The sequence below is a fragment of the Balearica regulorum genome, chromosome 16 (assembly GCF_011004875.1).
Source record: "Balearica regulorum gibbericeps isolate bBalReg1 chromosome 16, bBalReg1.pri, whole genome shotgun sequence".
In the NCBI taxonomy this organism is placed as follows: Eukaryota; Metazoa; Chordata; class Aves; order Gruiformes; family Gruidae; genus Balearica; species Balearica regulorum.
In genome coordinates, this window is record NC_046199.1 from 2538912 (window position 1) to 2565139 (window position 26228).

The 26228-nt window shown below is 53.8% G+C and overlaps 2 protein-coding genes across 10 annotated transcripts in view; one reads left to right on the forward strand and one right to left on the reverse strand.

Annotated features, from left to right (window-relative positions):
- Positions 1–3352: 3352 nt before the first annotated feature.
- On the reverse strand, positions 3353–24865 carry ZNF341 (zinc finger protein 341). 8 transcript variants are annotated; one of them, XM_075768533.1, is made up of 15 exons: positions 24380–24865; positions 19923–20033; positions 18582–18769; positions 17301–17453; positions 16371–16605; positions 15010–15205; positions 13708–13792; positions 12444–12634; positions 11298–11491; positions 10254–10477; positions 8779–8875; positions 7094–7226; positions 6424–6535; positions 5555–5625; positions 3353–4447 (listed from the first exon to the last, which is right to left on the reverse strand). In XM_075768533.1, exons 5-15 carry the CDS (start codon positions 16596–16598, stop codon positions 3933–3935), a joined length of 2046 nt encoding a protein of 681 aa, XP_075624648.1. In that variant the 5' UTR covers positions 16599–16605; positions 17301–17453; positions 18582–18769; positions 19923–20033; positions 24380–24865; the 3' UTR covers positions 3353–3932. The 8 variants fall into 8 exon arrangements, with proteins under 8 accessions (XP_075624648.1, XP_075624644.1, XP_075624643.1 ...); XM_075768529.1 differs by having other exon boundaries at positions 10269–10477; positions 16371–16610; XM_075768528.1 differs by having other exon boundaries at positions 16371–16610.
- A 66-nt stretch (positions 24866–24931) lies between these two features.
- The window catches only part of PXMP4 (peroxisomal membrane protein 4), a 78204-nt gene continuing 76907 nt past the window's right edge, over positions 24932–26228 (forward strand). For both annotated transcript variants that reach the window (XR_012838025.1, XM_075768543.1), the window contains exons 1-2: positions 24932–25215; positions 25638–25700. Coding sequence is in view for 1 of the 2 variants with exons in the window: in XM_075768543.1 (XP_075624658.1) it covers positions 24947–25215; positions 25638–25700 (332 nt within the window). In the remaining variant the exon portion in view is untranslated. The remainder of the gene's footprint in view (positions 25216–25637; positions 25701–26228) is intronic.

A 26228-nucleotide genomic window follows, 5' to 3' on the forward strand; every position in this document is an offset into this window, starting at 1 on the left:
TCCTGTCCCCGCTGCGTCCCGGGAAGTGACCTCCTCCTCCTCCTCCTCCTCCCGTGCATCCCGCGCAGCGGTACCGTCACGCTGCTGGCGGGTACGACCCGTAACGCACCGCTCCCGCCCTGCCGCTTGCGTGCAGCCCGCTAAGGTGTCGAGGTAACACGTGGCAACATTTCTTTTTTTTTAAACTTCCCTTTCTCAACTTGCCAACTTTGCAAAATGAAGTATTTCAATCTAGACTGATGGTTGTTTAATTGATGGTGACTAATTGCGAGGGCCTTAGTTCCTGGACACTTACTTGGATCACACATTCCGATTTGTAGAGGCAGTGCGGACATAATTCCGTGCTGTATGAGCACAGTGCCTACGTACAGAGCCCAGAGTCCAACGAAGAAATCGAGTCTTCAGTGCCTCAGCCTGGGACCAGCCTTTACCGGATACTTCTGTTTCTTTGTGCTTGGCCTCTATCATCTGTAAAAGTTATAAACATCCCCCTCTTGGCTCACACCGGTGGTGTGAAAACAAGTTAACTAATAACAGACTCGTCAACAATAGTAGTGTTTACTGCTGGAAATCATCCAAGAAAATTAATCATTTCTTTTGAGCAGGGTTGGACTAGTTAGTGCTCTGTAAAACCAGCCGGGACAGACACACCAAACGGCAAAGAGGCAAGACGGCCCCCATGACTGCTTATTGGGCAAGAGAGCCTCTTCACGCCCTCCGCGAGTGGGAAGCCGCACTGCGCTGGGAAACACAATTACAGACGGCCTCCTCATGTACAAGGTGGGAGTTTAGTGACAAAGCTGTGTAATGGCTTCTGCCTCATTCTACCTTATTAACATTGTAATGGCAGATAAGGAAGAAAGACCAAAAAAACAACCACAAGAAGAATCCACAGAGGCTTTTAGAAACCACTCCCAGAGCAGGAAGGCCCCCCCCCCCCCCAGCTGATGACATCAGATGCTGGAAGAGTACAAGGGGAGGTAGAACTTCTCTTCCTCTCACACAAGCATCCGCTGTCAGAAGTGGAGCCTGAGCACCCTGGACCTTTGTTCTGGTCCAGTATCGGCTCTAGTTCTCCCAGGGGCTGGCTCTGGCCCTGGAGTATTCCAGGGAACTTCCAGAAAATGCTAAGATGTTTCTGTCAGTGGTTTTTGTAAAGAAAACAATTGTACCCAGGACACAGGATGGAACCAGTCCTGTGGAAAGGTGCTCAGCATAGCCAGTGGAAACCAGGCGCCAGCATCTCAGACTGGCTGCCCTGTCCGCAGGGCTGGTGGAAAGCGGGGGCCGGAAAGCAAGGGCCAGGCCTCCAGACGGTGCCTCCGAGCTGAAGGAGTGCTGCACCCACACATCTTCATCTCAAAATAGACCCGACTGCAGCGCCGCAGCAAACACCAGAGACCACATAATGACACCGTACAGTGCGGGTACAGAGGGGAGGAACATAGGAAAAGTATATTTAGCAAACTATTTCCTGATACTCTTCCCCTCCTGTGAGAGCTAAGCATTTAAAACAAACGTGGGCAGATAAACTCTGCCCTTCAAAGCAGACAAGACATTTCACAGAAGCACAGAAACACGTTAGGAATGGCCATGTGGGGGTCTCTGGCCCAGCCACCGCCTCCCAAGCACATCCACTCAGAGCAGGATGCTCTGTTGAATTTGGTACTGAGTTCTCATGGCCTCTCTGCAGCCTCCTTCCTCTGGCCACCCTCTTGGCAGAAATTTCTTTGTATTGTGTCAGAAGTTGCCACATTCCAACAGGTCCCTGTTGCCTCTGGTCCCATCTCTGTGCCCCTCTGAAGAGTCAGGCTTCACCTTCTCCACCCTTGCCTGTTTGGCAGCTGCAGGCAGCAGCAAGACCTCTCCCTGACCTCTCCTAAAGCCTTGAATACCCCCTGTTCCCCCAGCACCCCCTTGTAAGCCCTGCGCTCCATTTCCTAACACCCGCCAACAGCAGGAGGTACAGAACCATCACAAAAAACGTGAAATGGGCAAGAAGTGCGTTAGGAAAGTGAGTGAGCAAAGCAAACTGGTGGCGGGACCCACCCTGACAGGAACTGTGTGACAGTCCTCCAGGGGTGACGGCGTAACCCATCGCGACACTGGGTGGCGTCTGGGGGCACGTGCCACCAGGAGGAGATACCACGATGGGCTTGGCAACAGCGCGATGTCTCTGCAAGCTGCTATTTTTAAGATTTGAGCAAAATTCACTGCAAGGAGACAGGAAGAGCACCTTGAGGTCAAGTGATGGGCTGGAGCTTGGGCAGGTTGCAGGCAGGCATCGGCATCAGGCTGGTCAGACCAGTAACGCTGGTTCCAACCATTTCCCAGACAGCAAGGCAGAGTTTCAGAACCCAGGACTGACAGAACCTGCACTCTGCTCTGCACCACCCCTGCAAACAGGCTAGAAATGCAGAACTTTGCAACTACAGACAACACAGCAGCTCATCACACAAATTTACCAGGTAAGGCTCAGCTCAGCTGGCCTACACAGGGAGCAGAAAGCAAGCAGGGGGGAGCAGAGCACCCTCCTTTACCAGCATTGCACAATGGTGATTCTCAGTTCCTGGGTTCGGTGCTCCTGTGCTGGCCGTGGGACTCCTACTTGAGGAATCAGAGAAGCCAAGCAGACAACAGATATTGTCCCAGTCGCACCAGACCTTCTAACACAGCAAATGCCCACCTGCCAGCGACCCTCTGAATCACAGAATCCCAGTCTGGTTTGGGTTGGAAGGGACCTCCCAGGCCATCCAGTCCCACCTCTGCCATGGGCAGGGACACCCTCCACTAGCCCAGGTTGCCCAAAGCCCCATCCAACCTGGCCTTGACCACTGCCAGGGAGCCAGGGGCAGCCACAGCTTCTCTGGGCAACCTGTGCCAGGGCCTCACCACCCTCACAGGGAAGGATTTCTGCCTCACATCTCATCTAAATTTACCCTCTTTTAGTTTAAACACATTACCCCTTGTCCTATTGAAACTACCAGCTGGCCCATAGGACTGAGCTAAGGGGACACGCAGGCTGCGAAGCGGCTGACAGAGAAGGCCACAGAAGTACCCTGCAGCAACTAGTCCTGAGCTGATCCTGGAAAACTGGCTCATAGAGGTATCACAGGTTTCCTGTGTGACCCTGAACAGGTCACTTCACCCAGGCCTTAGTTTCCCTTGCCGTACACAGAAGGTGTCACATTTAACTGTCACAACGATTGACCCATGATGTCTAAGGCACTTGGAGATCCTGGGATATGGAGAAAAACTATGAAAAGAACAGTGTGGAGGGAATACCAACCAGAGAGAAAAGCCAACGCACACGCATGGTCCCACCCACCGACTCCACAGAGCACACAAGGCCCATGGTGTTTATAACACATGTAGTACAGACAAGGTCATCTTTCTACTGATAAAGACAGAGAGGAGAAAGATACCAGAGATAAGTCTATCAGGGTATTTCTGAACAGTGTTCCCAAAGGATCTCACGATGAACTTGCTTCCACTAGGAAGGATCAATTGTTTGCTCTCGGAAAGGCCACCCAAATACTGGGCAATACAGCTTTTAGGCCAGAAAAACCACAGATGGAACAGGCTGTGATTTGCAAAGCCACCTGATTTCAGCAGCTCTGTTTGTTGCAAGTTTGCATGCTCCTTCTTCTTACCCTGATTCAGGGATCTTAGTCCTTCTTGCCCTAGGCTGACCAGTGATGCAGAGGGACAAGAAATAATGGAGCCATTCTCTTCAGTGCCTTGTAGCCATCGGTGGCTTCCAAGCAGTCCTCTGCCCAAAGATGGGAAGAACAAGTGGAGATGAAAGCCATTCCCTCCCATATCCATCTACCTCCCCACAAGAGCTTTGGTCTTTTTCACTGGGATAAATTTCAGCACCAAGTCTGACAGCCCCCGCAGCAGCCCTCAGCCACACAGTGGCTCTACCATTATCACTCTGTCGTTTGGATGTAAACTGGGACAGCCAGCATGGTGCAGGGGCCGTCCGAGGCAGCCTGCAGTTCTGCCAGGGCCAAATTGGATGCAATGCTGTTGGGCTGCCCAGGAACGACAAGGTCTGAGTCAGCAGCTCCCGACCCACCAACCACGATGGACAGGACTGCATCCGACTCCTGGAACGGTTCTTTGTTGGGGCCGCCTTCGGGGGGGCTTTCCCCAGCAGCACTGTCCTTCAGCTCTGCCAGACCCAGCTGGTTGGGGAGGGAAAGGCCCGCCTTGCGCCCCCGCGCCACACGCTTCTTCTGGGGCTTCCTGAGCTGCAGGTCTTTGTCCTTGGGTGAGCCCAGCCGGCACTTGTGGTCCTTCATGTACTTGTGGCGCGTGAAGCCTTTGCTGCAGGTGGGGCAGCGGTATTTGTAGTTGCCGGTGTGCGAGCGCTGATGCTCTATCATGTGAGCTCGTCGGCTGAAAGACTTGTTACAGTACTGGCACTTGTGGATCTTCATCCCTGCAGAGAGCATCGGAGGAGAGAGAGCTCAGTTAGAGACCCTGCATCCTAATGCAGATTGTCAGGAAAATCTGTACCGCATCGAGGGAGTGCATGACAGCTTCATCTCGTCTTCCAAGGAGATGGCCCCTGATAAAAGGGAGGAGACATTGTGCCAGGCAAATTCGTGGTCAGAAAAGGCTAAGTGGCTACACCTTGAACATCTGTTTCTGCAGGGCTAAAACAATAATTCTTGCCTCAAATAAGAGGATTAAAATATCACCAGAAAAAAAATGTCAGGAAATGGTGATGAAAATACAAAACAATTTTAAACTGTTTTGGGTTTTTTTTTCCTAGTGTATTTGTTAAGTAAACTTTCACTTTTTTTCCCTCCCAAGTATGGGAATGTACAGTCTGAAACAAACCACCCATTGCACTGTCGGCACAGTCCCATCTGATCGCATTCTGCAGGGCTTTGGACATGTTTTACCCCAAGAAACAAAAGTCAGAATGTTCCCCAGGGCATGGGAATAAATTATTTGTCTTTATTAGGAGTGGGAGCATCATTTTTGGAACACAAAAGGAAATCAAATCCCAAAAGATCTCCTTTTGAATGTGAGATGGTACTGGGGAGGAGTGGACAGAGCACTCTGGATATTTGTTTGATAGCAAACACAATGAGTAATCCAGCTCGGCTCCTGTGCCTTGCCAGCAGGCCCTGCCTACAGATTTACATTGCCTTCGAAAACAGACCAATGCTGAGAGCTGTAAACACAAGCTCACTTAAACAGGCCTGCAGCAACAGAGATAAAAAAAATCTAAAGCTAATAAATGATATTAGGAATTTAGGTCTATATCTGGGAAACACCGTACCACATGCGGTGGAAAATTCTCCCACAAGAAACTACACAGTAGCTGTGTTAGCTGAGTGGCGGGTGGAGGGACACCGCAGGGGAAGCACCTGTAAGGAACATCTTGAGCTTCTGGGGGGATAAAGCAGAAGCACTTTCGCAGTTTGCTCTCTCATTTCTTGGACTTACTCCTTCCGTAACATGCTTCTGCGGCACCACAGCGAATCCCAGCCACTTCATTCCCAACCACGGGCAGCATGGGCAGAGCTGCACTTACCCGAATGGGACAGTATGTGAGCCTTCAGCTTGTCAGGCCTGTTGAACTCTTTATTGCAGCCCGTGTGGCTTCTGTAACAACAACAAATGCTGGTGAGCAGCACAAATCAACTGAGGATCGATGTATAAACAGCTCCTGGACCATAAAGAGATCCATGACCCTTCTCCTTAGCAGCACCCAGATGGGTCCCTCGGTGCAGCTTCAGGAGGAGCTCCACTGTTTCAGCCCGTCTGGAGAGGGGCAAGAAATAAACAGGCTGCTACAGGGGTGCATGGCTTCTGCTAGACTACATGCGGTGTGTGTCTCGCTAGGAATGCTCCTAAAAGCAGCAGGTTCAAGGTCCCAGCTGGAGACAGAAATACTTCAGAAGGAGCTACAAGGTGGTTGGAACAGGGAGAAGCCAGTCAGCGCTAGCTCCCTCAGAAGGCCCACGCTGTGCCTTGGATTTGGAAATGCACCTTATAAACTTGGGTTTCTCTGGCTCATCCATTAGCTCCTATGTTGCCAAGTGCTTTTTGAGACATGGAAGTTGGGGAAAGCCCACCGATTCAGGCAACCCTGTGCTTTGTGGTCAAATAATACTTCTCTTCCCCAGTACTCCCCAGGTGCTATACTCCCAAGCCTCCCACAAAGGCAGGCATTATTTTACAGGGCTTGATCAACTGAGATGAAATGTGACCCCACAGGAAGTCAATGACAAAGAACTGGGACTTCTGGGCTCCTGGTTCAACAGCACACAGCACTCCTGCCTCCGCAAGAAGCAGAGGATTGGTAGATGCCACGCATGTACCCTAGGGTACCCGCAGGAGACATTCCTCCATCCCAAACCCCACCAAGACATGCCACCGTGATAGAGACACACTACGTACGAGAAGGGACATTTATATTTCTTAAAAGGCTCATGGATCAGCATATGTCGTTTGAGTTTGTCTTTCCGATTGAAAGCTGCATCACACACTGAGCACTTAAAGGGCTTTTCACCTGGATAAAAAAAAAGAGACCAAGAGTCAGGGAGAGTCCAGTCACACAGGGCTGCTCTAGTCACACACAGAATTCACTCTGGCAGCAGCGCCACTCTCTGCTTCTCTATAAACTTCCCCAGGTTTCCCTACCCCACCTGATGGGTAAATGGGTGGATACAACCCACACTGTGCACTGCTCCTGCTCTCCAGGGCCAGCTTCCTTAGCTTCTGCAACCACAGGCAGTAGGGAACCCACTTCTGTGTCCTACTTCTAACTGATGCAGTACTGGGCATGAGGCTGAACCAAAACCACGCATTTCCTAAACCCCATGTTACTACAAATGACTCGTACAGTCAACTCTGGTACTCTGGTTATCAGGAAAATAGCCATGGCATTCCTGGGGGCAGCAAGGACTGTGATCATAGAATCATAGAATGGTTTGGGTTGGAAAGGACCTTAAAGATCATCTAGTTCCAACCCCCCTGCTGCGGGCAGGGACACCCTCCACTAGACCACGTTGCCCAAAGCCTCATGATACGGAGATGGTGAGCACTGTGGTGCCGGGGGAGCCCGTACCTGAGTGGATGTGGGCGTGCAGCTTGAGGTAGTGCTCCCGCCGAAAGAACTTCTTGCAGATCTGGCATTTGAACTTGCTGCCCCCGCCGTGCGTGGGGATGTGGCGGCGCAGGTACCTCTCGCAGGGGAACACCTGTTAACACACAAAAACAAGGCTAAGAGCCAGCAGCACACAAGGGACATCACTGAGCCGGGGAGGTGTGGCCTGTATAGAAAGCATAAGAAGCTCATGGTGACTGCTTTCTTGGAAAGGATGCACTGAGGAAACCTTCAGTTTGCATAAGGAAAATATGGATAGAGCTTTAAAAAAAAAAAACAAAAAACCCCACAAAAACCCCCGAAACTCTCTTATCCTTAAGAAACATATAATCTGAAACTTTGCTGCTAGATTTTTGTAACACCATACTGCTGAGGACCAGCACCCTAGATGGATGTCCCATCTCCCACCAGAACCAGCAGGATGGGCTGGGCAAGGACCCTCAGTAGTTACCACCTTCCCACAGTGTTCAGTTTGTGTTTCCCGATCATTTGTTACCAAGGGTTCCCATTCATGGTCTTTATAGAGCCAGGATGGAAGGTTCCTTTGGCTAACGGGGATACTGACAATACCCAAGTGAATTCCTAATGAGGATGCTGCAAGCACACATCGGAGGGGAGCAGAGCTACCTGTGCTCTCACAGCTCCAGAAAACAGTAATATTAGTAAGAATACCAATAGAAGTAAAAAATACTGCTGCAAATAATGGGCTTTGACACCCCTATGCTACATGCTGGAAGTCCAACCCAGGCTCAGAAGGGCATCTGTCACCTGGTGGGGGAAGTGGAGAGAAGACAGGTAAAGAAAGATGGGTTACTAACCATGGCAGGAGAGCGTTTCCCCTTCCTGAGCTACCTCAGTACAGAGTGGTCACTCCTTTGAGATTGTCCCTGCCCCCACTGCAGGATTTTCATTTCCTTTGCTATAAACAGAGGAGCAAGGGTCCAAATTTTAGTCTGGATTTCAAAAAATAATTTATTAGAATTCCAATCCCACAAAATTCTGCCCCTCAAATCTCCTCAGGGGCTGTGCTGAAGAGAGTTACTTCCAGCCAAAACCTACCCAGGCGTCGTTCCAGTCCCAGTCACATCACTCAGACAGGTTTCTCTTTGCCAAGGACACAGAGCACTCATCCAAAAGAGAGGAACGAGGGGGAATCCAGAGACTTCTGTTGTGACAGGAGATGAGGACAGCAATGGAGGTGTATGAGCTCCACAGGGCTTGTCATGCCCAACCTTCCAGCCATAGGTAGCCAGGCACGGCGGGTCAAAGGCACTGCTGCCACTCTGAGACTTCCCAAAACGAGCCTCGCTCCTCCTCATATGCTTGATTTTAAGAAATAAGGACAGCAGCCCAGAGCAAGCAGTCCTGTGCTGTCACAGGAATAAGGGAGCTCCCCTGACAAATTCTGTTCAGCAGACAGGACCCGGAAGAAAAGCCAGCACTGCAGGGAGGGACGTGCTTGGCGTGAGAGGTCAGAGAGCTGGAGGCCAGGGGTACAATCGCCTCTGTCTCTCTGAAAAGCACCTCGTGAGCCTGCCAGTCCGTACTGAGGTAGGAAGGGAGAGGAAAGGGAGCCGAGGGCTCCCGGCCCCTCAGAGCCCTAGCTATGTGTCCAAGACCAGCTGAGGCAGCGGTCACCCACCCACCTTCTGGCAGTGAGGGCAGGGAAAGTTGTGCGTTGCTGTCTGCAGATGGTGCTCCAGGGCTTCCGGGGTGGAGTACTTATTTACACACTTCACACATCTGAATGCAGAGAGAAAGGACAGAGCCTGTGAACAAGGCTACCACCAGCAAACCCCGCAGCGCAGACAGACCCCAGGCAGGACTGCCCAGCCCGTTCACCAGCCGCCTTCCAGGTTGATTTTTGGTAGTGTCAGTTTGGTACAGACAGTAACACCACCACCCAGGTGCTCTGAAATCTCAGCAACCCACATAGCCAGATCACACTCACACTTAGCATCCTTCGTGAGAGGGAGATGCTGGAAAACTGGGTAGAGAAGCCTTTAAATTGCTAGTGCTCTTCCACACAGACTCCTGTGAGAGCACCCAGACCTGAGCACGTAGTCCACATTGCTTCCTCATGGAGACATGCCCTAAGTAACGACTTCACCTTATTAAAACACGTCCTTCCATCTTCATTGCAGGAAGACAGCAGCTCCCAGGGAAGGAGCTGAGAGGGGGTGACAGCATAAGAGCACTGTTACCCATGGCTGGGGCAGCGACAAGGCAACACACTTCTATGTGGGGTCTCCGGTGTCTAACAAAGTTAGAAACCACCTGGGCCCTCTCCACCTAACTCACCTGTTCTCACATATCCTGGCAGTATTTCTGCCAGAGACCTCTGCCAAAGCTGACTGATAACGGGCAATGGGGACATGCATCATCAACAGTGAACACAGAGGCACTCACAGCATGTATCTGCTGTGAAAGCCTTTTTCCTTAGATCAGACTAAAACCTCCTCAAGCACAAGCAGGGCTCTGATCTCAGAGATCCCCACTAGCAAGCTGTAGGATGAAGCTCTGCAGTGCAAGGGTAACTAGAAATCATGGTCTATGTAAGTAGCAGCAGATGTTTATTCCATGAAGCTCCTAGGTGACTTCAGTATCTTCTGGGCTTCCTACTCTTCCTCTATGTCTCCACAGGCATTTCAAAAGCTTCAGAGAACTCTTCATGGAACTCCTCACCCTTTCCCTCTAAACTAGCAGAGAGGCTTTCCCAGGTAATAGACCCTTTCGCAGCAAAGGGATAGATCTTTTCTAAGCACAGCTGCTACCACCTTTGCTGCAGGTGTTTCAGAATCACAGAAAACAGGCTGGAAAAGGGCTTCCCTGGGTCTCTGACCCAGCCTAGCACAAGTTCAGCTGCGCCCATCTCACTCTTGATTGGTGGTAAGAGGACTTGCAGTGATGGGATGTTCCCACATATCTGATCCCAGCCTTTCACTGTCTTTCCGAATGGGTCCTTGCATTCAAAATGCACGGCCCTACCAGCCCAGTGGAGGGGCCCCCACCCAAAAGAACTGCAGCTGCTGAACACGCACCGCCTCTTCCCTCTAATGTCCCCACCACTCTCAGCCAAACACGCTCTGCACCCACTCACTCCTACAAGCCTTGTGAGCACCGATTGCTACTGTACTTGTACACGGCCACGTCCTTCTTGGGGCTGTGCTGGGGCAGCAGGCTGTGGGAGTACTGGTGGACACCCAGCTCGTACAGGGAGGGGAAGTCCTTGCTGCAGAGGTGGCAGCGATAACTCAGCTCCTCCTGATGGCTCTTGATGTGCTCAAGGAAGGACTCCAGCTTCTGGAAGGTCTGAGCACAGGTCTTCACCACGCATTTGTACACCTGGGAGAAGAAGGGAGAGTGACTGGAGTGGCACACCATGGAAACAAACAGGGAAAATCCTCTGCCAAGAGGCAGCATGGCCCTCCTCTTTGGAAATCATTGCCATGGGTCATTTACAGAAAGGGACCTCTGCCTCTTGACCCACTGTGCTGGAGAACAGCTGAGCTGATGTTATGAACAAAGCAGCACTGTGGTTCCCAGAGCATCCCACCATGCCCACAGGCATATTAGCGCTTAGTCAGGGCACAGCAGTGAAATCCTGCCCTGCACAGGACACAACGTGGTGGTAAAACCTCCCCTTCCTCTGCTGCCTCCCTCAGAGGAAAGGTCCTTAAATAACAGTGTGGCACAGCTCAGCATCAAAATGCAGCTAACAGCTCCAGGTGAAGACAACAGCAGAACCTGCTGGGAGTCAAATGTTCTGCAAACACAGATTGTCAGGGCACTCCCCTAAGAAAGCAGGGTGGGAGAAAGAGGTGTTGGTGTGAGCACCTGAAACCACTGGACTGTGAGAGACCACAACACCCCAGCAGTGACTGTCCCATGACCTGAGAGCTGCCACCTACACCGAAAACTTTAAACTTTGCTTCTTTGCTGCTTCTCTAGTCACCCAAACCTGCTCAGCTGACTTCTCCCTCAGCAGGGTGGAGGCAGCGGAGCTTTTCAAAGCCACCCAGACCACACAGCTGCAACCCAGACACGCAGAGAGCCGAGCTGCATGGGAAGCACTGGCAGCTTTACAGAGCAAGAGACTCAGGAGAGACCCTATATGAAGCCCGTCCCAATCCCGCCACCAACACAGGGCCCCCTCTGTCCCTACCTGTTCATTCTTGTGCTGTGTCATGTGTGATTTGAGCTGGAAATAGGTGTTGAATTTGCTGGGACAGAACTGGCACTGGTAAGAGCTATCGATCAAGACAACCTGCTTAGCTTCCAGTTTGCCCGCCTCACTCTCGTCCAAGGAGCTCAGGTCTTGGGGCGGTGGTGCAGGGTTTCTTGTGGGCTGAGCCAAACCTGGAGAAAGGGAGAAAGTCTCAGGCTGCCATGAGACAGCTCTGAAAGCTGCTCTGCAAACACCATGTGGCTGAGACACACCAGGCCTGGCTCTGGGTCCAGGCTCTTCCTTCCTTTCAAAGACAGATTCTTTAGATCAGATGAATCTCACTCTCTAACAGGGTAGTTGTAAATTTGTCTACAGATTATTATGGGCTCTGACTACTCTGTCTTCCTCTCCTTAACCCATTCTTTTTTTCCAGGGACATAATTGTCCTCTGTGGAGCAGTCAGCACAACAGGCCTCCACCAGTGAGCCAGAGCCACATTTACTCCCAGGAGACCGAAGGTAAGATCCAACCAGTAGCTCACAGTCCACGATGCCTGCAGAGAGCAGCTCCAGTGGGGCCCTGTCCTAGGCTTGACATTGCCACTGTGTTCCCTCCCCTCCTACTAGGACTGAAGCCACCAGCAGAAAGGGTCTGCCAGCAAGGAGCTCTCCTCTGCCTCAAGTATTTTCAGTTGGTCACTGGGGTCAGACCCAGCCCAGGCACGACTTGCACATTGCAAACAAGCCAGAGCACTGGGCTATGCTAAACCACCAGCTTGTCTGGCCACTGGACCAGAGCTGTCACGTGTGGCTCATGCACTGCCAAAGCTGCACCTCCCAGGGAGGGAGAAGGGAGAAGACACCTCGCCCTGTCCGCACACACATAACTGGCACAGTTTGGAGCCACTGGCTCCACCAGCACCTGAATCCACTGCGGCCGGGGGTACCCAAGGATGCACCTGCCAGCTGGAGTCAAGCAAATGCGACTCGCTTCTCTAGTGTGTGCTGGTAAACCCCACGGAAGGAATGCAAAGAGCACACACAGCTCCTGCCTCCCCTCCCTCCCTGCGTGGAGTGCAGGGATGTGCAGACTCCTCACATCACTGCTCTGCCCCCAGCACATGCCATCCCCAGGGCAGCAAACCTGTGTTCTCCTCGTCCTCTGGCTGGTTGGGGTTCAAGGCCATGACCTGCACTGTGATGGAGTTGCGGGAGATGGTGCACCCCAGTCCTGGAGGCCACACTTTATGGGTTTGCATGTGCTTCTTCACATTGGACTTCTGGGCAAAGGCTCGGCCGCACACAATGCACTGGAAGGGCTTCTCGCCTGTGTGACTGAAGGCAGAAGGCACCGTATCAGCAGCCGGCAGAGAGGAGGCAGCCCCCAGGCATGGACCGTGGTGGGGTGGCTGCTGTGGGACTGCACAAAGTACTCTGCTTGGCAGATCAGCACCTGGACCAGCCAAACAAGGGCTTTGAGACCTGATTAACTGGAGTAAGGGGATTGCAAGAGGCTTGGGGAAAGAGGCCTGGTGCACAGACAAAACGCTTGCCATCTGGGGATGACAGGGGATCAAAGGAAGAAGCGGGAGAGGAAGAGAGCTCTGCAGCAACATCAGGGCATTTGCTGTTGGGGTCTCCACACAGACCTCGGGGACCCCCTCTCTTTCTCAGGGGCACAACTCTTTTCTCCCCTGTCACCCCTCCCTCTCCTGCACACATGTGGCTTCTAGCTTGCAGCCCCCTCATCTCCCTGAATTTGCTCTCCCCTGTGCACAGCAGAATGGTCCTTCTACCCTGCCCTTCCGCTGCAGGAGAAAGAGCGGACTCTAACACATGGAGTATGTCATGCGAAGAGTCCAGGCTGGGAAGGGGAGCAAAAGCACCACTTGCTCCTTCTCATCTGCCTTCTCAGCAGACTCTGCTGGGGGAAACTCTGAAGATTTCAACTGCCTCCTGCCAGAGAAGAGCTCTCTTGTAAGAGCTCTCTATACAGACACTGAGCTTGGCTTACGGTTCGCTAACACCAGCAAACATGAAGGCTGCAGCTTGCTAGGGAGGGAAAGTGGAGGAAAGGGCAGAGGCAAGCAGTGGAGATGCTGCTGCTCCAGTGATCAGGTGACAACAGGTTTGGCTTTCAAGATCTCATGAGCGAGGAAAACAAGTCTCCAGTCCCAGCCCATAATCAGCAAGAAGATTAAATCTGTGAGGCAGCCTTCACCTCAGGCACTGGGGAGGCGTCCTGGAGTGGGGGGGGGGGGGGGAAATGAAGGCTCACCACCCAGCGCAGCACAGATTCTGGGACGTGACAAATGCAAGGTCTACTGGACTACAGAGTCTCCCTCAGCGGGCCTGTGCCCACCTCCACCCCAGCCACTTCGCTGTGTCTGGGGCACCAGCACCGTTACCTTCTGATGTGCTGCTGCAGGTCGAAGTTCTTGGTAAAGGCCTTTTCACAGTACGTGCACTTCAGCTTGGGGGACTTGGGTTTGCCTGAAAGAGCAAGAGCACACACAGGAATGAGACCATGTGGCACAGCCCCATGTCACCTGCACCACGAGGCCCTCAGCCCGAGACATAGCTCTTCAGGAGCAAGAAGAAAGGGCTTACGAAAGCATAAGATCTGCCTGGCCAGATCAAGGAGAGTTTATGGGCACAAGGATGTATTTAACGTAGCCTGGGCTAACTCTAGAAGTACTGAGGAGAGTAGTAGTGGAGGGGGTAGGGCATCCCCTTCAGCCATTAACCGCTCCAGGGACCCTTCCAGCTGCCTACTTTAAAGGCATGTTGGGTGTTGGGAAAAGACATGGGATTAGCAAGAGGAAGGGCCCCAATTCTGTCTCTCTCCTATGAGCTCACCAAGGTCAGCCATCAGCCAGAACACATGCATATTTCTCCCATCCAGATCAGTCAGTCACATCTTCTATCTACTATGACGGGGTATAAACCAATGGAAAACAGCAAAAACGTGGGCTGCTCTAGGAAAACCTGGACTGACAGCTGCAGCCTGCACGATCGTTCACACTTCTGCAAATAAAGTTAAAGCCTAGCGTCTGTATGGTTGGAACTCCAGAGGCCCAACCTTCCTGGGGAGGAAGGCCTTGTGGCTTTCCTCCACCTCACGCCAGGGACCTCCCTCATCACTCAGCTAGGTGTGCGTGCATCACACCAGCAACGGGCAGGCTTGGCCAGCGGAGGATCTGTCACTGCTCTGTGCTGTAACACAGCATGCTCTGTCCTGCCTCACCTGGGGACAGGCGTGTTTTCTTCACGGGCGTGAAATGTGCAGCAGGGACAGGTCTGCTGAGCCCTGGGAAAAGAGTCTGCAGGGCCAGGCCACATCCAGCCCACTGGCCTTGTGGCTGGGCAGTCTTCCTTGGGTTAAACTGGATCAAGCTCTAACACCTTACTTTGCAGGATCTCCCCATTTCAGGTGTGATCCAATAAGCGCATAGCTGCAGAGGCTTAGCTCAAGCTCACCCGTGCGGTAGCACATTGACAGTCCTTCATGCGCGCTCAGAGCTGACAGACAAGAAGCACGTCCACACTTTCACCTGCTCTTGATAGCTTCATGCAGGACATCATGTTTCTCCTCCAGAGCTGCGTGCGCAGCCAGTGTCACCCCACTGTGCCTGGAGAGCCCGTGCCTCGACTGAACGAGCACGGCAGCCTACAGGTTAGCGCAGGGCAAATGCTGTAAGGACACTTACCTTCCGGCAGCCCGCTCTCATTTTTGCAGCGCCGACTTTTGGCAGCAGAGGTGGAATCAAAACCAACCACACCGCCTCCTCCTGCGCTGGTCAGAGGTGTGGGAGTGCTGGTGCTCTTGGACTTGAACCCCTGCTTCCCAGGGCTGTACACAGGAGGAGAAGGGTACACGGGACTTTCCACACACTGGCTTGGTACCTGCAAGAGTGCAATTCATCAGTGGAAACAGGTTCGCTACGCAGAATTAGACTGTGCCCTAACCTCCATCTCTAGCAACACTTGCTGTACGAGGCTATTAGTCTCACTGAGTTTTCTGCCTCCTGCCAAACTGGATCAGAATTCTGGTTCACCAGTCCAACAATGTGTCTCTAACTAAAACTAACACCCTGCTCAGCGTGAAACTCTCCTGCTGAACATCACAAAGTATCCAGCAGTTACTACAGCAGAAACAGGACAGCAAAGAAACACTCTGAAGGAGCCATCCAGTTCCTCATCCATGTCTTATCGGCTAGAAGAGTTTCTTATCCCTCCAGAGCAGGTTACCAGAATGATCATCGTTGACCCTGTGGGTTCACACCAGCCTTGAAGGCAGGGATCTTCAGGCCCTGCTGCCTGCCCTGGCAGGACTGCAGAAGGGAAGGAAAGCACAAGAAAACTGCAGGTGGCAAAGTACAGCTGTTTACGTCAGCACCAATATTAGAAAAGGACGCTTAGAGAAAAAGACAGAGGCATCAGCTGGGGGTGATACGGTTTGAGGGCATTTCTGCTGCCCACCCTGATAACACAGAGCACCATGCATCCAACATCCCCGTCTGTTTCTGACCACAGGCATTTCCAGATCAGATGCCAGCTACAAAGATAAGGCAGACAAACCTCTGATGCACCCAGTAGTTTCTGTTGCAAATGGCAATGCTAACATGGAGGCTACCAACAGCTGATCCACCAGTAAATCCACCCCTGCCTTGTCAATCTCACTGATACTGAGACTGAATTTTCCCCTCCACTTAAGCCTGCAGTGCGCAGGGTGCTGCTCTGCACCCCCCTGGGACCTGAGCCCCTCACGTTAGCTCCCTCTCGCTCCCAACACCTGCAGGTATCTCTGAGGGATACCCTTGACTGCATCAGCCATTCAGGTCTCCTAAGCCCGTGCCAGCCAAGTCCTCCATCCCTCTTAACTGTTTCTCTTGTTCTCAGAACCGTTCTGTTCAATACGTTCTCCGAGAGGAAATAATCATCGTCAAATAACCTAACGCATCTTCCCAGACTCTAATTCCACATTTCTAGTCCAGGCAACTCCCGAGCAGCCTGGCTTGCTAGAAGAGGCCCAGGAGGGCAGAGCCCTGTGGACAGCCCCTGGCCTTACCTCCATGGGCGGGTAGGGCTGCATCCCCAGCGTCTGGATCTCCACCGTGCTGTTTGCTGCCATAGCAGTGGGCGCACTGTACACTTCAACCACCCCGCTGCCGCCAGCACTGGGCGGCCCCGGAGCCCCCATGCTCGGAGGGGGAGGCGGCGGAGGCTGAGGAGGGGGTGGTGGCGGGGGAGGCGGAGGTGGGGGGGGCTGGGAGAGGTAGCCAGCCCCAGCGTGCATACTCAAGCTGCTCTAAAACCAGAACAGGGAGAAACAGACAGACAAGATGTTGAAAATGCAGCAGCGATGAGTTGGAGGGGCTGCTCCCTCACACACGGTCCCAATCCCAATTCAAAACAGCACCTGCAGGAACAGCGACGATGTCCTGACACAACGCAGCACTGTCCAACTGCCAGGTTGGACCAGACTGTGCTGGCTTGCAGAGGGTTGGCAGGACCTGCCAGTAGACATTGTTGCCTCCTCTAAAATCCAAGTGCTCAAGCCCCACTGCTTTTTTTTTTTTTTCCTCCCCTTTTTGCTTTATTTTTAAAGCTTTTAATCCTTCTGGCTACAAAGAACATTTTCAGAGCGTGGCCAGCCCCAGGGAAAGCCCAAAACAACCATCCCAGGAGGAGAGGGATCCATGGAGCAAACTGACAAGGGATCTGGAAGCCAACCATTATACGGGGGCTCAACAACAAGGTGGAGAGACCATGTTACAAAGATTTGGGCATCCAGCAACAAGGACACCAGGAGAGAGCAGGCCCTGGAACTATGCTGTCATTTATCCATCACTCCTTCCTGTCTGGCTGTCATGTTGGGAAGGTGCCCAGGATTCAGCATCGAAGCAGATCTCCAGAGTCCAATCGATCGACAGACTCTCCTGCTGCGCAAGCACGGCCCCATGCAGTGGGACGCCCTGGGCCCACACATGCCCCTTACCTGCGCTGGGGGCTGCACCGTTGGCATGGGCTGGTCCAAGGATGTAAAAGCAGACATGGCTGACATCAGCACCTCATCGCTAACTAAGATGTTCCCCTGCACCAGGGTCTGGATCAAAGGCGATGGGGGAACGGTGATGTACGTAGAAATTTGCTGAAAGAAAAAAAAGATGCATTATTGACCAGCAACAGGACAAAACAACTAACAAAAAATGATGACTCTGCTTTTTACTGAACCTCAGAGTCTCTGCTTTCACAGCCTCTGGTGAGCCACAGTAATTATCTACAGCTTTCTGCTGAGTCCATGGTAGTTTCTAGCCATAACAATAAGGCAGCTCCAGAAATGTTCTTCAGAAAAGGAGGTAAAAAAAAAAAAATCACAGTGGCTCAGAAAAGTGGCCACTGGCTACAATTCAAATCAGGGGTTATTAAACAATATCTGCAGGACAAACTGGTCGCAGCCAAGTTCAGGCCTTTCCTGGGTGCTTCCCCCAGCTAGGAAAGGTGGAGAACTGAAGGAGACTGCTCTGGCTGCAAATGGTGAACGTCAGGCTCATCTCTTCAGAGTGGAGTGGGATTATAGGAGGGGAGGGAAGATGTCCCATTTTCCAGGTGGAAACAACCCATGTGTGCAGCCCTGGGCAGCACCATCCACTGGCACTACATTAACTTGAAAAAGCAGTTGGTTTGAAAGCGCTTCAGAAAGCACCACGGTTGCAGGCACAGTACGTGCCATTCACAAGAGACTTGCTCCTGAGAAGTCTGTTGGGAAGGAGTTACTCCAGAGAGAATATTCCCTCAATGCTCGTCACACAACATTACGTGGGCTTACCTGCAGGAGGCTGAGAAGAGGGATGCTGGGATGAAGCTGCCAGACATCGCCCTCCTCTTCCGCCCACAAGGCAGACCATGGCCCAGGGGACAGCAAGAGCCATTCCACCCTGAGCACCACACAGCGCGCACCCAGACACGTGGCCGGCGCGCCAGGCTGCGACACTGGGGCTCTTCAGTAGAGCCAAAGTCTGGCTGTAGCACAGATACGACAGGAAACCCCTGCGGTCCTGAAACAAGGGCTATCAGACACTCATGCTGGAGGACGCATCACTGCAGGGGACCAGGCAGCTTTAACCATGACGTCAAAAGCCAACAGGACCACAACCGAGCCTCCCAGCAGAGAGGTCAGTCACAAGGCACCACTGGATCTAAAAGCATCACCCAGATGTCCCCCCACTCCCAAAACCACAGCGACAGAGCAGTAGAGCCTCTGCCCGCAGCACGGTACCTGCCGGCTGGCACTCGGAGCCTGCTGCACTGATGTGATGGAGGGGGTGTACACACTGTTGGTGGCCAGTGAGACCGTGGAGAGGGAAGGGGCATTTCCCTGGCACTGCTCTCTCTTGTGGGTCATGAAGGCAGGCAGTGAGTTGAACTGCTTCTTACACTTCCCACAGAGGAACACGTCTTCATCATCTGCAATTAAGAGGACCAGATCACTGCTCCAGGCTTTCTTCTGCATTCCCCAGTGCTACACCTAACGACCACAGCCATAGGAAAACAGACACCTTTTGGATCTTGGCACCTCAAGGACGTCATCATCAGGAGAGATCAACTGCAAGGACCAAATCGTCCCTCCTCCCCAATCCCAAGCTCTCCCTAAAGCCAACTGACGCGATAGAGCCCATCTCAGCCCTGCTCCTGTATACGTAACCCGTCATCTCCCTGGGACAAACTGAATCCCGCCGTCTGTCTTCTCATCCCAAAGACACAAACAACCAACCCAGCCTTACTCCTGGAGCACTTCAGTGCTTTTAGTCAAAACAGCTTCTTCCAAAGCACCCATGTTATGTCGGCTGAGGCAGATTTTATTCCGCAGGTTGCACAAATGAAGGATCAGGGCACAGAGTCGATGGCAGCTTGTGTTCAAAAGCCACCCCCCCACAAGACTGTTAGTCTTTGGTGCCTCTGCTTGACGTTAGAAGCAGAAAGAAGACCCAGTAACCCAGTAACTATGTCCTCAATGAAATTTGCAGTATTAGCAAACCACACAAGCACGCACCGTTTTGCACTTGAGCCAGTCAGACTCACAAGGCTGCGCCTCCTGCCCAATTCACTGCCTGAAGCAGAACGTTTTTGGGGACACAGACTGTAACCCCTCCAGGGGGTAACTCGGTATCCACCCAGCAAGTCCTGGTCAAATGCTATGAGTTTTCATGTGCACATGAATGACCAGTTCCCATATTCACTCACACAGATGAGATACTCAATGACTGGAGTAGTTGCACATCCCCAGAGGACAAGGAATGGCTCATTAAATAAACAATGTGAAGACAAACAAACGCTAGTGGCAGGGAAAGCAGCTTCTCCCTCCCTTCATGCCTTGATTGGGAACACACGGTCAAGTCTATAGTCATGACCATCTCCAAAAGCATTTCTGCCTGCTCGGGCACTTGTCTCCTCCTTCCCGCTCTGCCTAGTCCTGCTGAGGGCTCACAACACCCATAGCAGCACCCTACATGTACAGCCGCTCTGCTGTCTGTTCCAGCAGTCCTGAGTGCGTGCTGTAGTAAGAGATCTGCAGCCCCCCTGCCCCTCTTCCCTGTCTCCTGGTGCTCCCAGGACTCACCCATCGACTGGATGGCGGTGGCGGAGTTGACATTCTGAGCAGATGGATCCGTCACACCTCCCTGACCATCCAGTAAGGACTGCACAGCCAGCACCGTCTGGTTATCCATTCCTGAAAGGAGACACAAGCACAGATAGTAAACTGAGCCCACCTCGAACATGGAGTACTCGGCCGCCGGGAGCTCGCTCACGAGTCGTGGAGGGAAGTGGCACACTGGCTGCTGCTGTCTTCTCCCACAGAGCCACTCTCCCCTCCTCATCCCCCTCTACTCCACAGCATTAACTATCAGCTACAGCAACACTCCCACCTGTCTCCTTTGATAGAAGAAGAAAAGGGAAGAAGGGCAAGGAAAGCCAAAAGAGGGCTTGGTTTCAGGCATTTGCTGCAGAGAGGAAGGATGCTTACATGCTTACAAACAGAGGGTACGAAAGGAGCTAAGAAGTAGATATTTGGGATGTAATGGGCCAGACGAGGCAGCAGCCTGGGTGGATCTCCCTGGGGACCCAGCGTGATACAGCACAGACAAGCACTGAGCTCACCAAAGACAAAATCCTTGGTGTGCAGCAACTCTGTCTCAGCAGCAGGGTTAGAAATGCCTCCCTGTTGTCAAGACCAGCGTTCCTGGATCTGATTAGACACAGGGCTATGAACTACAGGAGGATTTACATAAAGCTTTAAGAAGGTAATATGAAGCGTGGCTTCCTCAGAAAGATGCTTTGGGAGGGATCTGCTCAAACACCAGCCGCCACCCCGGTATTGGGGCATGTGGGAGAGTGGGGCCATGGCTCCCCCACTCCCAGGACTGTGCTCCTCCACGGGCTCCTCTCAAGCAAGAGCTGCCGGTTGCTCTCGCATTTCCATTTCCCTCAGGACTCCCTGAAGGCACACACACACAGAGCGCCAGATTTGTTGTCAGAATCGGCTCACTTCCTTTGGCACAAATATTTTTCGCTGCGCTAAAAGGTTCTAAAATATTCCAGATAAATGCAGGAGATGGGGACTGCCTGTCTAGGGAGACAACCTGGCCAGCAGCACGTGGCCGGCGGATCAAGCCCGACACACTCTTTCTTCTTAGAAATCAGATGTAAAAACACATAGAACAATCTGATTATGGAAAAAAAAAATAGCAAAAAGGGATGATTTTTATGCACGACTCCTCCCTACCATTCCTTTATGACAAGGAACCCACAAATAAAACAAGTGGCACGCCAGGGTTGTATGTTTTACCTTGTGGATTAAGGGAGAAAAGAAAGGTGAGGAGTTCCTAGGTTGCTTTTCACTTTTCTTCAAGATCTTTGCAAAACAAAACTGTAAAGCTCTGAACTCAGAATTATGTGCCACAGTAAAAAGAAAACCTACCGGTCTGATCATTTCCAAGCTGTGAGGTGAGGACAGTTCCTGACACGAGCTCGCTTGGCAAACAGCACCAGGAAGGACAGCGAAACGCAGTAACAGATCACAGCATAAAGGAACAGTGCAGCAGAAGCCACCACCTCATCTTCCCATTGCAAGTTCCTCTTGTCACTTTAAAATTTCCCCTGGACAGCTGGGACGCTACCTTCCCTACGGGGAGCACCCATATAATCCATGGCATTTTAAAGTCACTTTAAACACTCATTTCTCCCGCATCTCCAGTATGAAGCAAGTAACACTAAGACTCCATGAACACCTTTTTCATCGTTCACCTTTCACCAAGTAGAGGTTGCAAACGCTGCACGTGCCCTTGGGGGAGAGGAGAGCGCTGCTCTCCAGCTGCTGGGGAGCTGAGGGCACGAGCAGCTGCTGGAAAGCAGCAGATCACACTGCTTCACACACTACCATAAAATTACCACCGTGCCTATGGGAACCCTTTCACATAAATCACACGGAGGCCCAGCAAAGCTGCAGGTCCAGTTCTGCAAGCCTTCGCTCGCACTGAGGGTTGCAACCAGCCCCGTAGGACAACCCTGCTGACAGAACGCTGTTGGAGCACTCCTGGGTGGATCTTCTCATACTGACTGAAGCCTTGATTTAAACTACACCTCCTCTTCTACAGATAACCTCCTGGTCAACGGCAAAGGCAGCACTGCAGGCTCTTGTTGGGACATCCCAACCAGAGAGTGAAACAGAGCAGCCATTCTTCAGCAGAAGTAAGCTAGCAGGACACAAAAGAAAAAGGGGGATAAAAAATTCAAGTTTAGTATATTATGGGGATAATTAAGAACAGCTTGCATCAAGAATGCACTGGATAACCCACTGGACAACCAGGTTTCCTTCTGACACCCAGCCAGATCTTCCAAGTAAAAAAGCCAGATGATTGCCTCGATCCCACTAGCAGGAATAAGCTTGAGGAGAGGCCAAGACCTGAAGACAGACGACAATGATGCAGCAGCGTTGCAGGTGTTGCAATCAAGCCTTCTGCCGGAGAAAAGTGGCCCAGGACAACAAAAATATCTTGCTCTTCATTCACTTGGCAATTCACGCAAACGCTCGCATTCACAAGGTAAATGCACGTCACGACACAGAGGGAAATCACCAAGTTCAAGGTTTAGTAACCCATGAAGACAAGCAGGCAGAGTTACTTGGTTACTCGGATGCCGTTTGTGGCCTTCCACAGACTCCAGGAGAAAGCTTTGGATCGGATCTACACTGATTACAGCCAGCACTAGCCTGCAGGATGTTTTTCACAGTCACGAAACCTTAAAAAAAAAAAAAAAAAAGCGCCATCTCTTCTCTCCCGGCAGCAGCAGGCTTTCCCCAGCACCTGACAAAACCAAGGCGATTTGGGGAAGCCAGGATAAAAGCACAGGACTACTGATTTGTGCTTTCTTTTTCCCTTTCAAATCTCCCTCAGTTTAGAGAGGGAACCAACTGTCTGTTTCACCCAGGTGCTACTTTTCCTTCACGCCCTGAATTTCACGCACTGAGTCTTTTTTTCTGCCAAGACGAGCACCAGGTGCTTCAGTGACGGGTGAAGATGCACCTCTGCCCCCCAGCACCTGCTGAGGACACGACTGCTCTCAGCACCGCACACCAATGCCAAGTCACCATCAACTTGTAATCAAATCAACAAGACAAAACAAACAAGCTCAGCTACTAAAAGGTGCCAATTATTGTGGGCTTTAAAAAAAAAAAAAAAACAAACACACTTTTTTTTTTCCCTTCTTAATTTTCTAAAATGTTTTGCTCTCCTGAATTCTGCGAGGAAACCCACACAATGAGGAGCTGATTGCAGAGAGGAAACAGGGAACCTGATTATACGCAGAGCGCTGTCAAACGCACCACGTAACCTGACAAAATAGAGAGAAACATTTCTTTGCTCTTCTTTCTGCTGCTGCGATCGCAGGTGCTGTTTGCAAAGCATAGAGCGACGATCCCGACGCAAGGCCTTTCAGTTAGCGGCGTCCCCCCACGTAAAGCAAAATATGTTTGTAATCCCAGTTAGGAAATAAACGCCTTGTGAAACAGTTTTGCTCCAATCGGGCTGACCCTGAGCTCAGGGTCAGACTGCTGCAGCTTAGCACGTCTGAGAGTCCCCCTCGGATGGCACCTGCCTGTAACACAGTGTCCCAATCCAGACGAGCGCGACCCATTCTCCCGCAGAGCGGGCAGGAGCTGGGCACTGCCCTGCCTGTGCCGGAGAGCACGGACCCCCCCCTGCACCAACACGCACACGCAGGGGCCAGCACCCACCCGGGGACCATCCCCGGGGCAAGCGGGGAGTGGGGCACATCAGCGGGACCGGCAGTGCAAGCCCTGGGGTGCAGGGAGGATGGGGGGACCCCAGCACGCAGGACATGAGGGTGCCCCGCTGCACGGCGGTGTCCCAGCGTGCTGGGGACGGGGAGCGATGGGAGGGTGAGGGGCCCGTGAGCGATGGGGGTGCCCTGGGGACCCCATTCACTGGGCACAGAGACGGGGGTGATGGCAGAGCCCCACTGCGCAGGGCACAGGGGCAGGGAGGGAACGGGGTGCCCCGGGCTGGGCGGGGGGGGGGGGGGGGGGCGCAGGGAGCCGATGGGGCGCCCCATGGCCCCGGGCTAACGGGGGCTGCCCGGTGCACAGAGATGGACGGTGCGGGGATGCCTCGACGCACAGAGCAGGGGTGCGCAGGGGACCGGGGACGGCGAGGCGAGCCCCGGGCTGCCGCCGGGGGATGCCCGCTGCGGTCCCGCCCCGCCCCCGCCGCGCGGGGCCGCTCGCACCGCCCGCCTGCCCCGGGACCGCGCCGGTGCGCGCCGCCGCCGGTGGGACGGGGGGGGGGGGACGGGGACGGGGAGCGGAGGGGGAGCGGGGCGCGGCCCCGCGCTGCCGGGAGCCCCCCGCGCCACGCCGGGCCAGGCCTCTCGGGGCGGCCCCGCCGCGGCCCCTCATCCCGCGCAGCGGCGGCGGCGCTGGGCGAAGAGGAGCGAGGAGAGGCGCATCCCCGCTGTCGGCCCGGCGCGGCGCGGCTGGGCCCGGCACGGCGGCCCCGTTACCTTCCAGCGCCTCGAAGATCGCCTGCGCCATCTTGGAGCCGGGGCGACCGCGACCCGCCAGCCGGAGCGGGCACCGGGAGCAGCGCCGCCGTCCGCCGCCAGGGGGCGCCCTCCGCCCGCGATGGGGCCCGGGGAGGGGCGGGGGGGGGGGGGGGGGCCGGGGCCGGGGCCGGCCCGGGGCTGGCCCGCTGCTCTGGGCAGCGACACCGCGGCCTGTGCGGCCGGGCCTGGCGGGGGGTCTCGCGTTTAACTTGGACGGCGGCGGAGCGGCGCCTCTGGCAGCGCCTCGGGGGTCCGTGGAGGCCGGGCCCCGCCGAGAAAGGCGGGAACAGCCCGGCGGCCGCACCTGCCCCGCTCGGTCTCCCGCCGCGGCGCCTGCGAGGGCCCGCGGAGCCCGAGCCCCCGCCCCGCGCCTCTGCCGCGGGAGGGCCGCGCCCCCGGAGCCATGACCCGCTCCAGGCCGGGCCGCCCCGCGGGGCCGACAGCGGCGAGCGCTGCCCGGGCACCGCCCTCAGCGGGAGGGAGTGGGCGGGACGCTCCGCGGGTCCCCTATTGGCTGCAGCACAGATGCTCCCCACCTATGAGCCGTTAAGATGGCGCCATCTATTGGCCAAGAGCGTCGATGGACAGCTGAAAGGGCCTATGCACGTGGCGGACGGAGCCCCACCCCCGGAAGCGTGCGCTGCCGGCACCCGGGGCCGGTCCCGCGGGCGGTGCGCCATGGCCGGCGGTAGGGACGCGCTCCGCGCCCTGCTCCGCGCCGCCAACGCCCTCCTGCAGCAGCGCCGCTACCATGCCGCGCTCGCCGTCCTCAAGGGCTTTCGCAACGGGGCTGTGTGAGTGCGGCCGGTGCGGCCGAGGGGAGGGATGGGGCTCTGGGCCTGGGGAGGGGGGGGGGCGTGTGTGGTGGGGTGTCTCGGTTCCGTCGGGGCCCAGCCGCCCCGAGGGCCGCGGGGAGGCCGCCGTGTGCCCTCCTGGCCCGTAAGGAGGCCGGGGCTGTCGTGGTAGAGGTTCGGGAGAGGCCTTTCCGTGCCTCTCGCCGCTAAGAGGGTTTTAACCGGTTTTGGCGTCCCCTTTGGGCCTGGCTTATTGGGGTGCACCTTCTCGTAAGCCTGTGGCCTGGGCTCCTGGTTTGGGCGGCCGCTGCTGCCCCTGGGCTGGCTTAAGAGTAGGATGTAGTTGCTTAAGTAGCATAATAGGGATACAGTCATTTGATAGTGTAATACAAAAAGTCTGAAACACCTATTCGCTTTTGCAGTTATGGAGCAAAAATTCGTGCCCCACATGCCCTGGTGATGACTTTCCTGTTCAAGAGTGGAAGGTATGAACCCTAGTTCTGCGTTTGTTATTGCTCAGAATGCTTTCGTTCAAGCGTTCAATCTTTCATGTTTCCAGAGGGCTTAAAAAGCAGACAGGTGTGTGAGCCATGGTCATAGCCCGTCGTTCGGATAGCGACATGGGACAACTCGTATGCACACACCTACACAGATCTACATACCCGTTGGGTCAGCCACTTGTGCAATGGTTGATGAGAACCAGTGAGCAGGGGAGAAATTAGCAGATGCAAACTGCTGCGCTCTGCTCTCCATTCAAATACGGGAAGCCAAGCTGTAGCAGTGCACCTTGTGGCTCTCCCTGCTTATGCCAGGGGTTTGCACTTAGGCAAAAAAATAAGAAACAATCAAAAAAATAAAAAGCTCCTTGACTATTCATAGAATTAGACAAAAGCACAGTCCACAGTCTAAGGAGAGATGTTGACTGTGTTCTGATGAGTGAGCCGGGGGTGAAGGGATTTCTCTTCCCTCACAAAGTTGATGTTCTGCGGGGTAGCCGAGCTGTCAGTCTAGAC

Bases quoted from the DNA above. Each gene is read 5' to 3' on its own strand.
- ZNF341 (XM_075768526.1), bottom strand. From the start codon at position 20,181: ATGAGGAGGGGAGAGTGGCTCTGTGGGAGAAGACAGCAGCAGCCAGTG. The intron at 13,793-15,009 runs GTAAGTGTCCTT...TTGCTCTTTCAG, and splicing joins TGAGAGCGGGCTGCCGGAAG to GCAAACCCAAGTCCCCCAAG. The intron at 12,635-13,707 runs GTAACGGTGCTG...TTCTGCCTTCAG, and splicing joins CTGCAGCAGCACATCAGAAG to TCACACAGGCGAGAAGCCCT.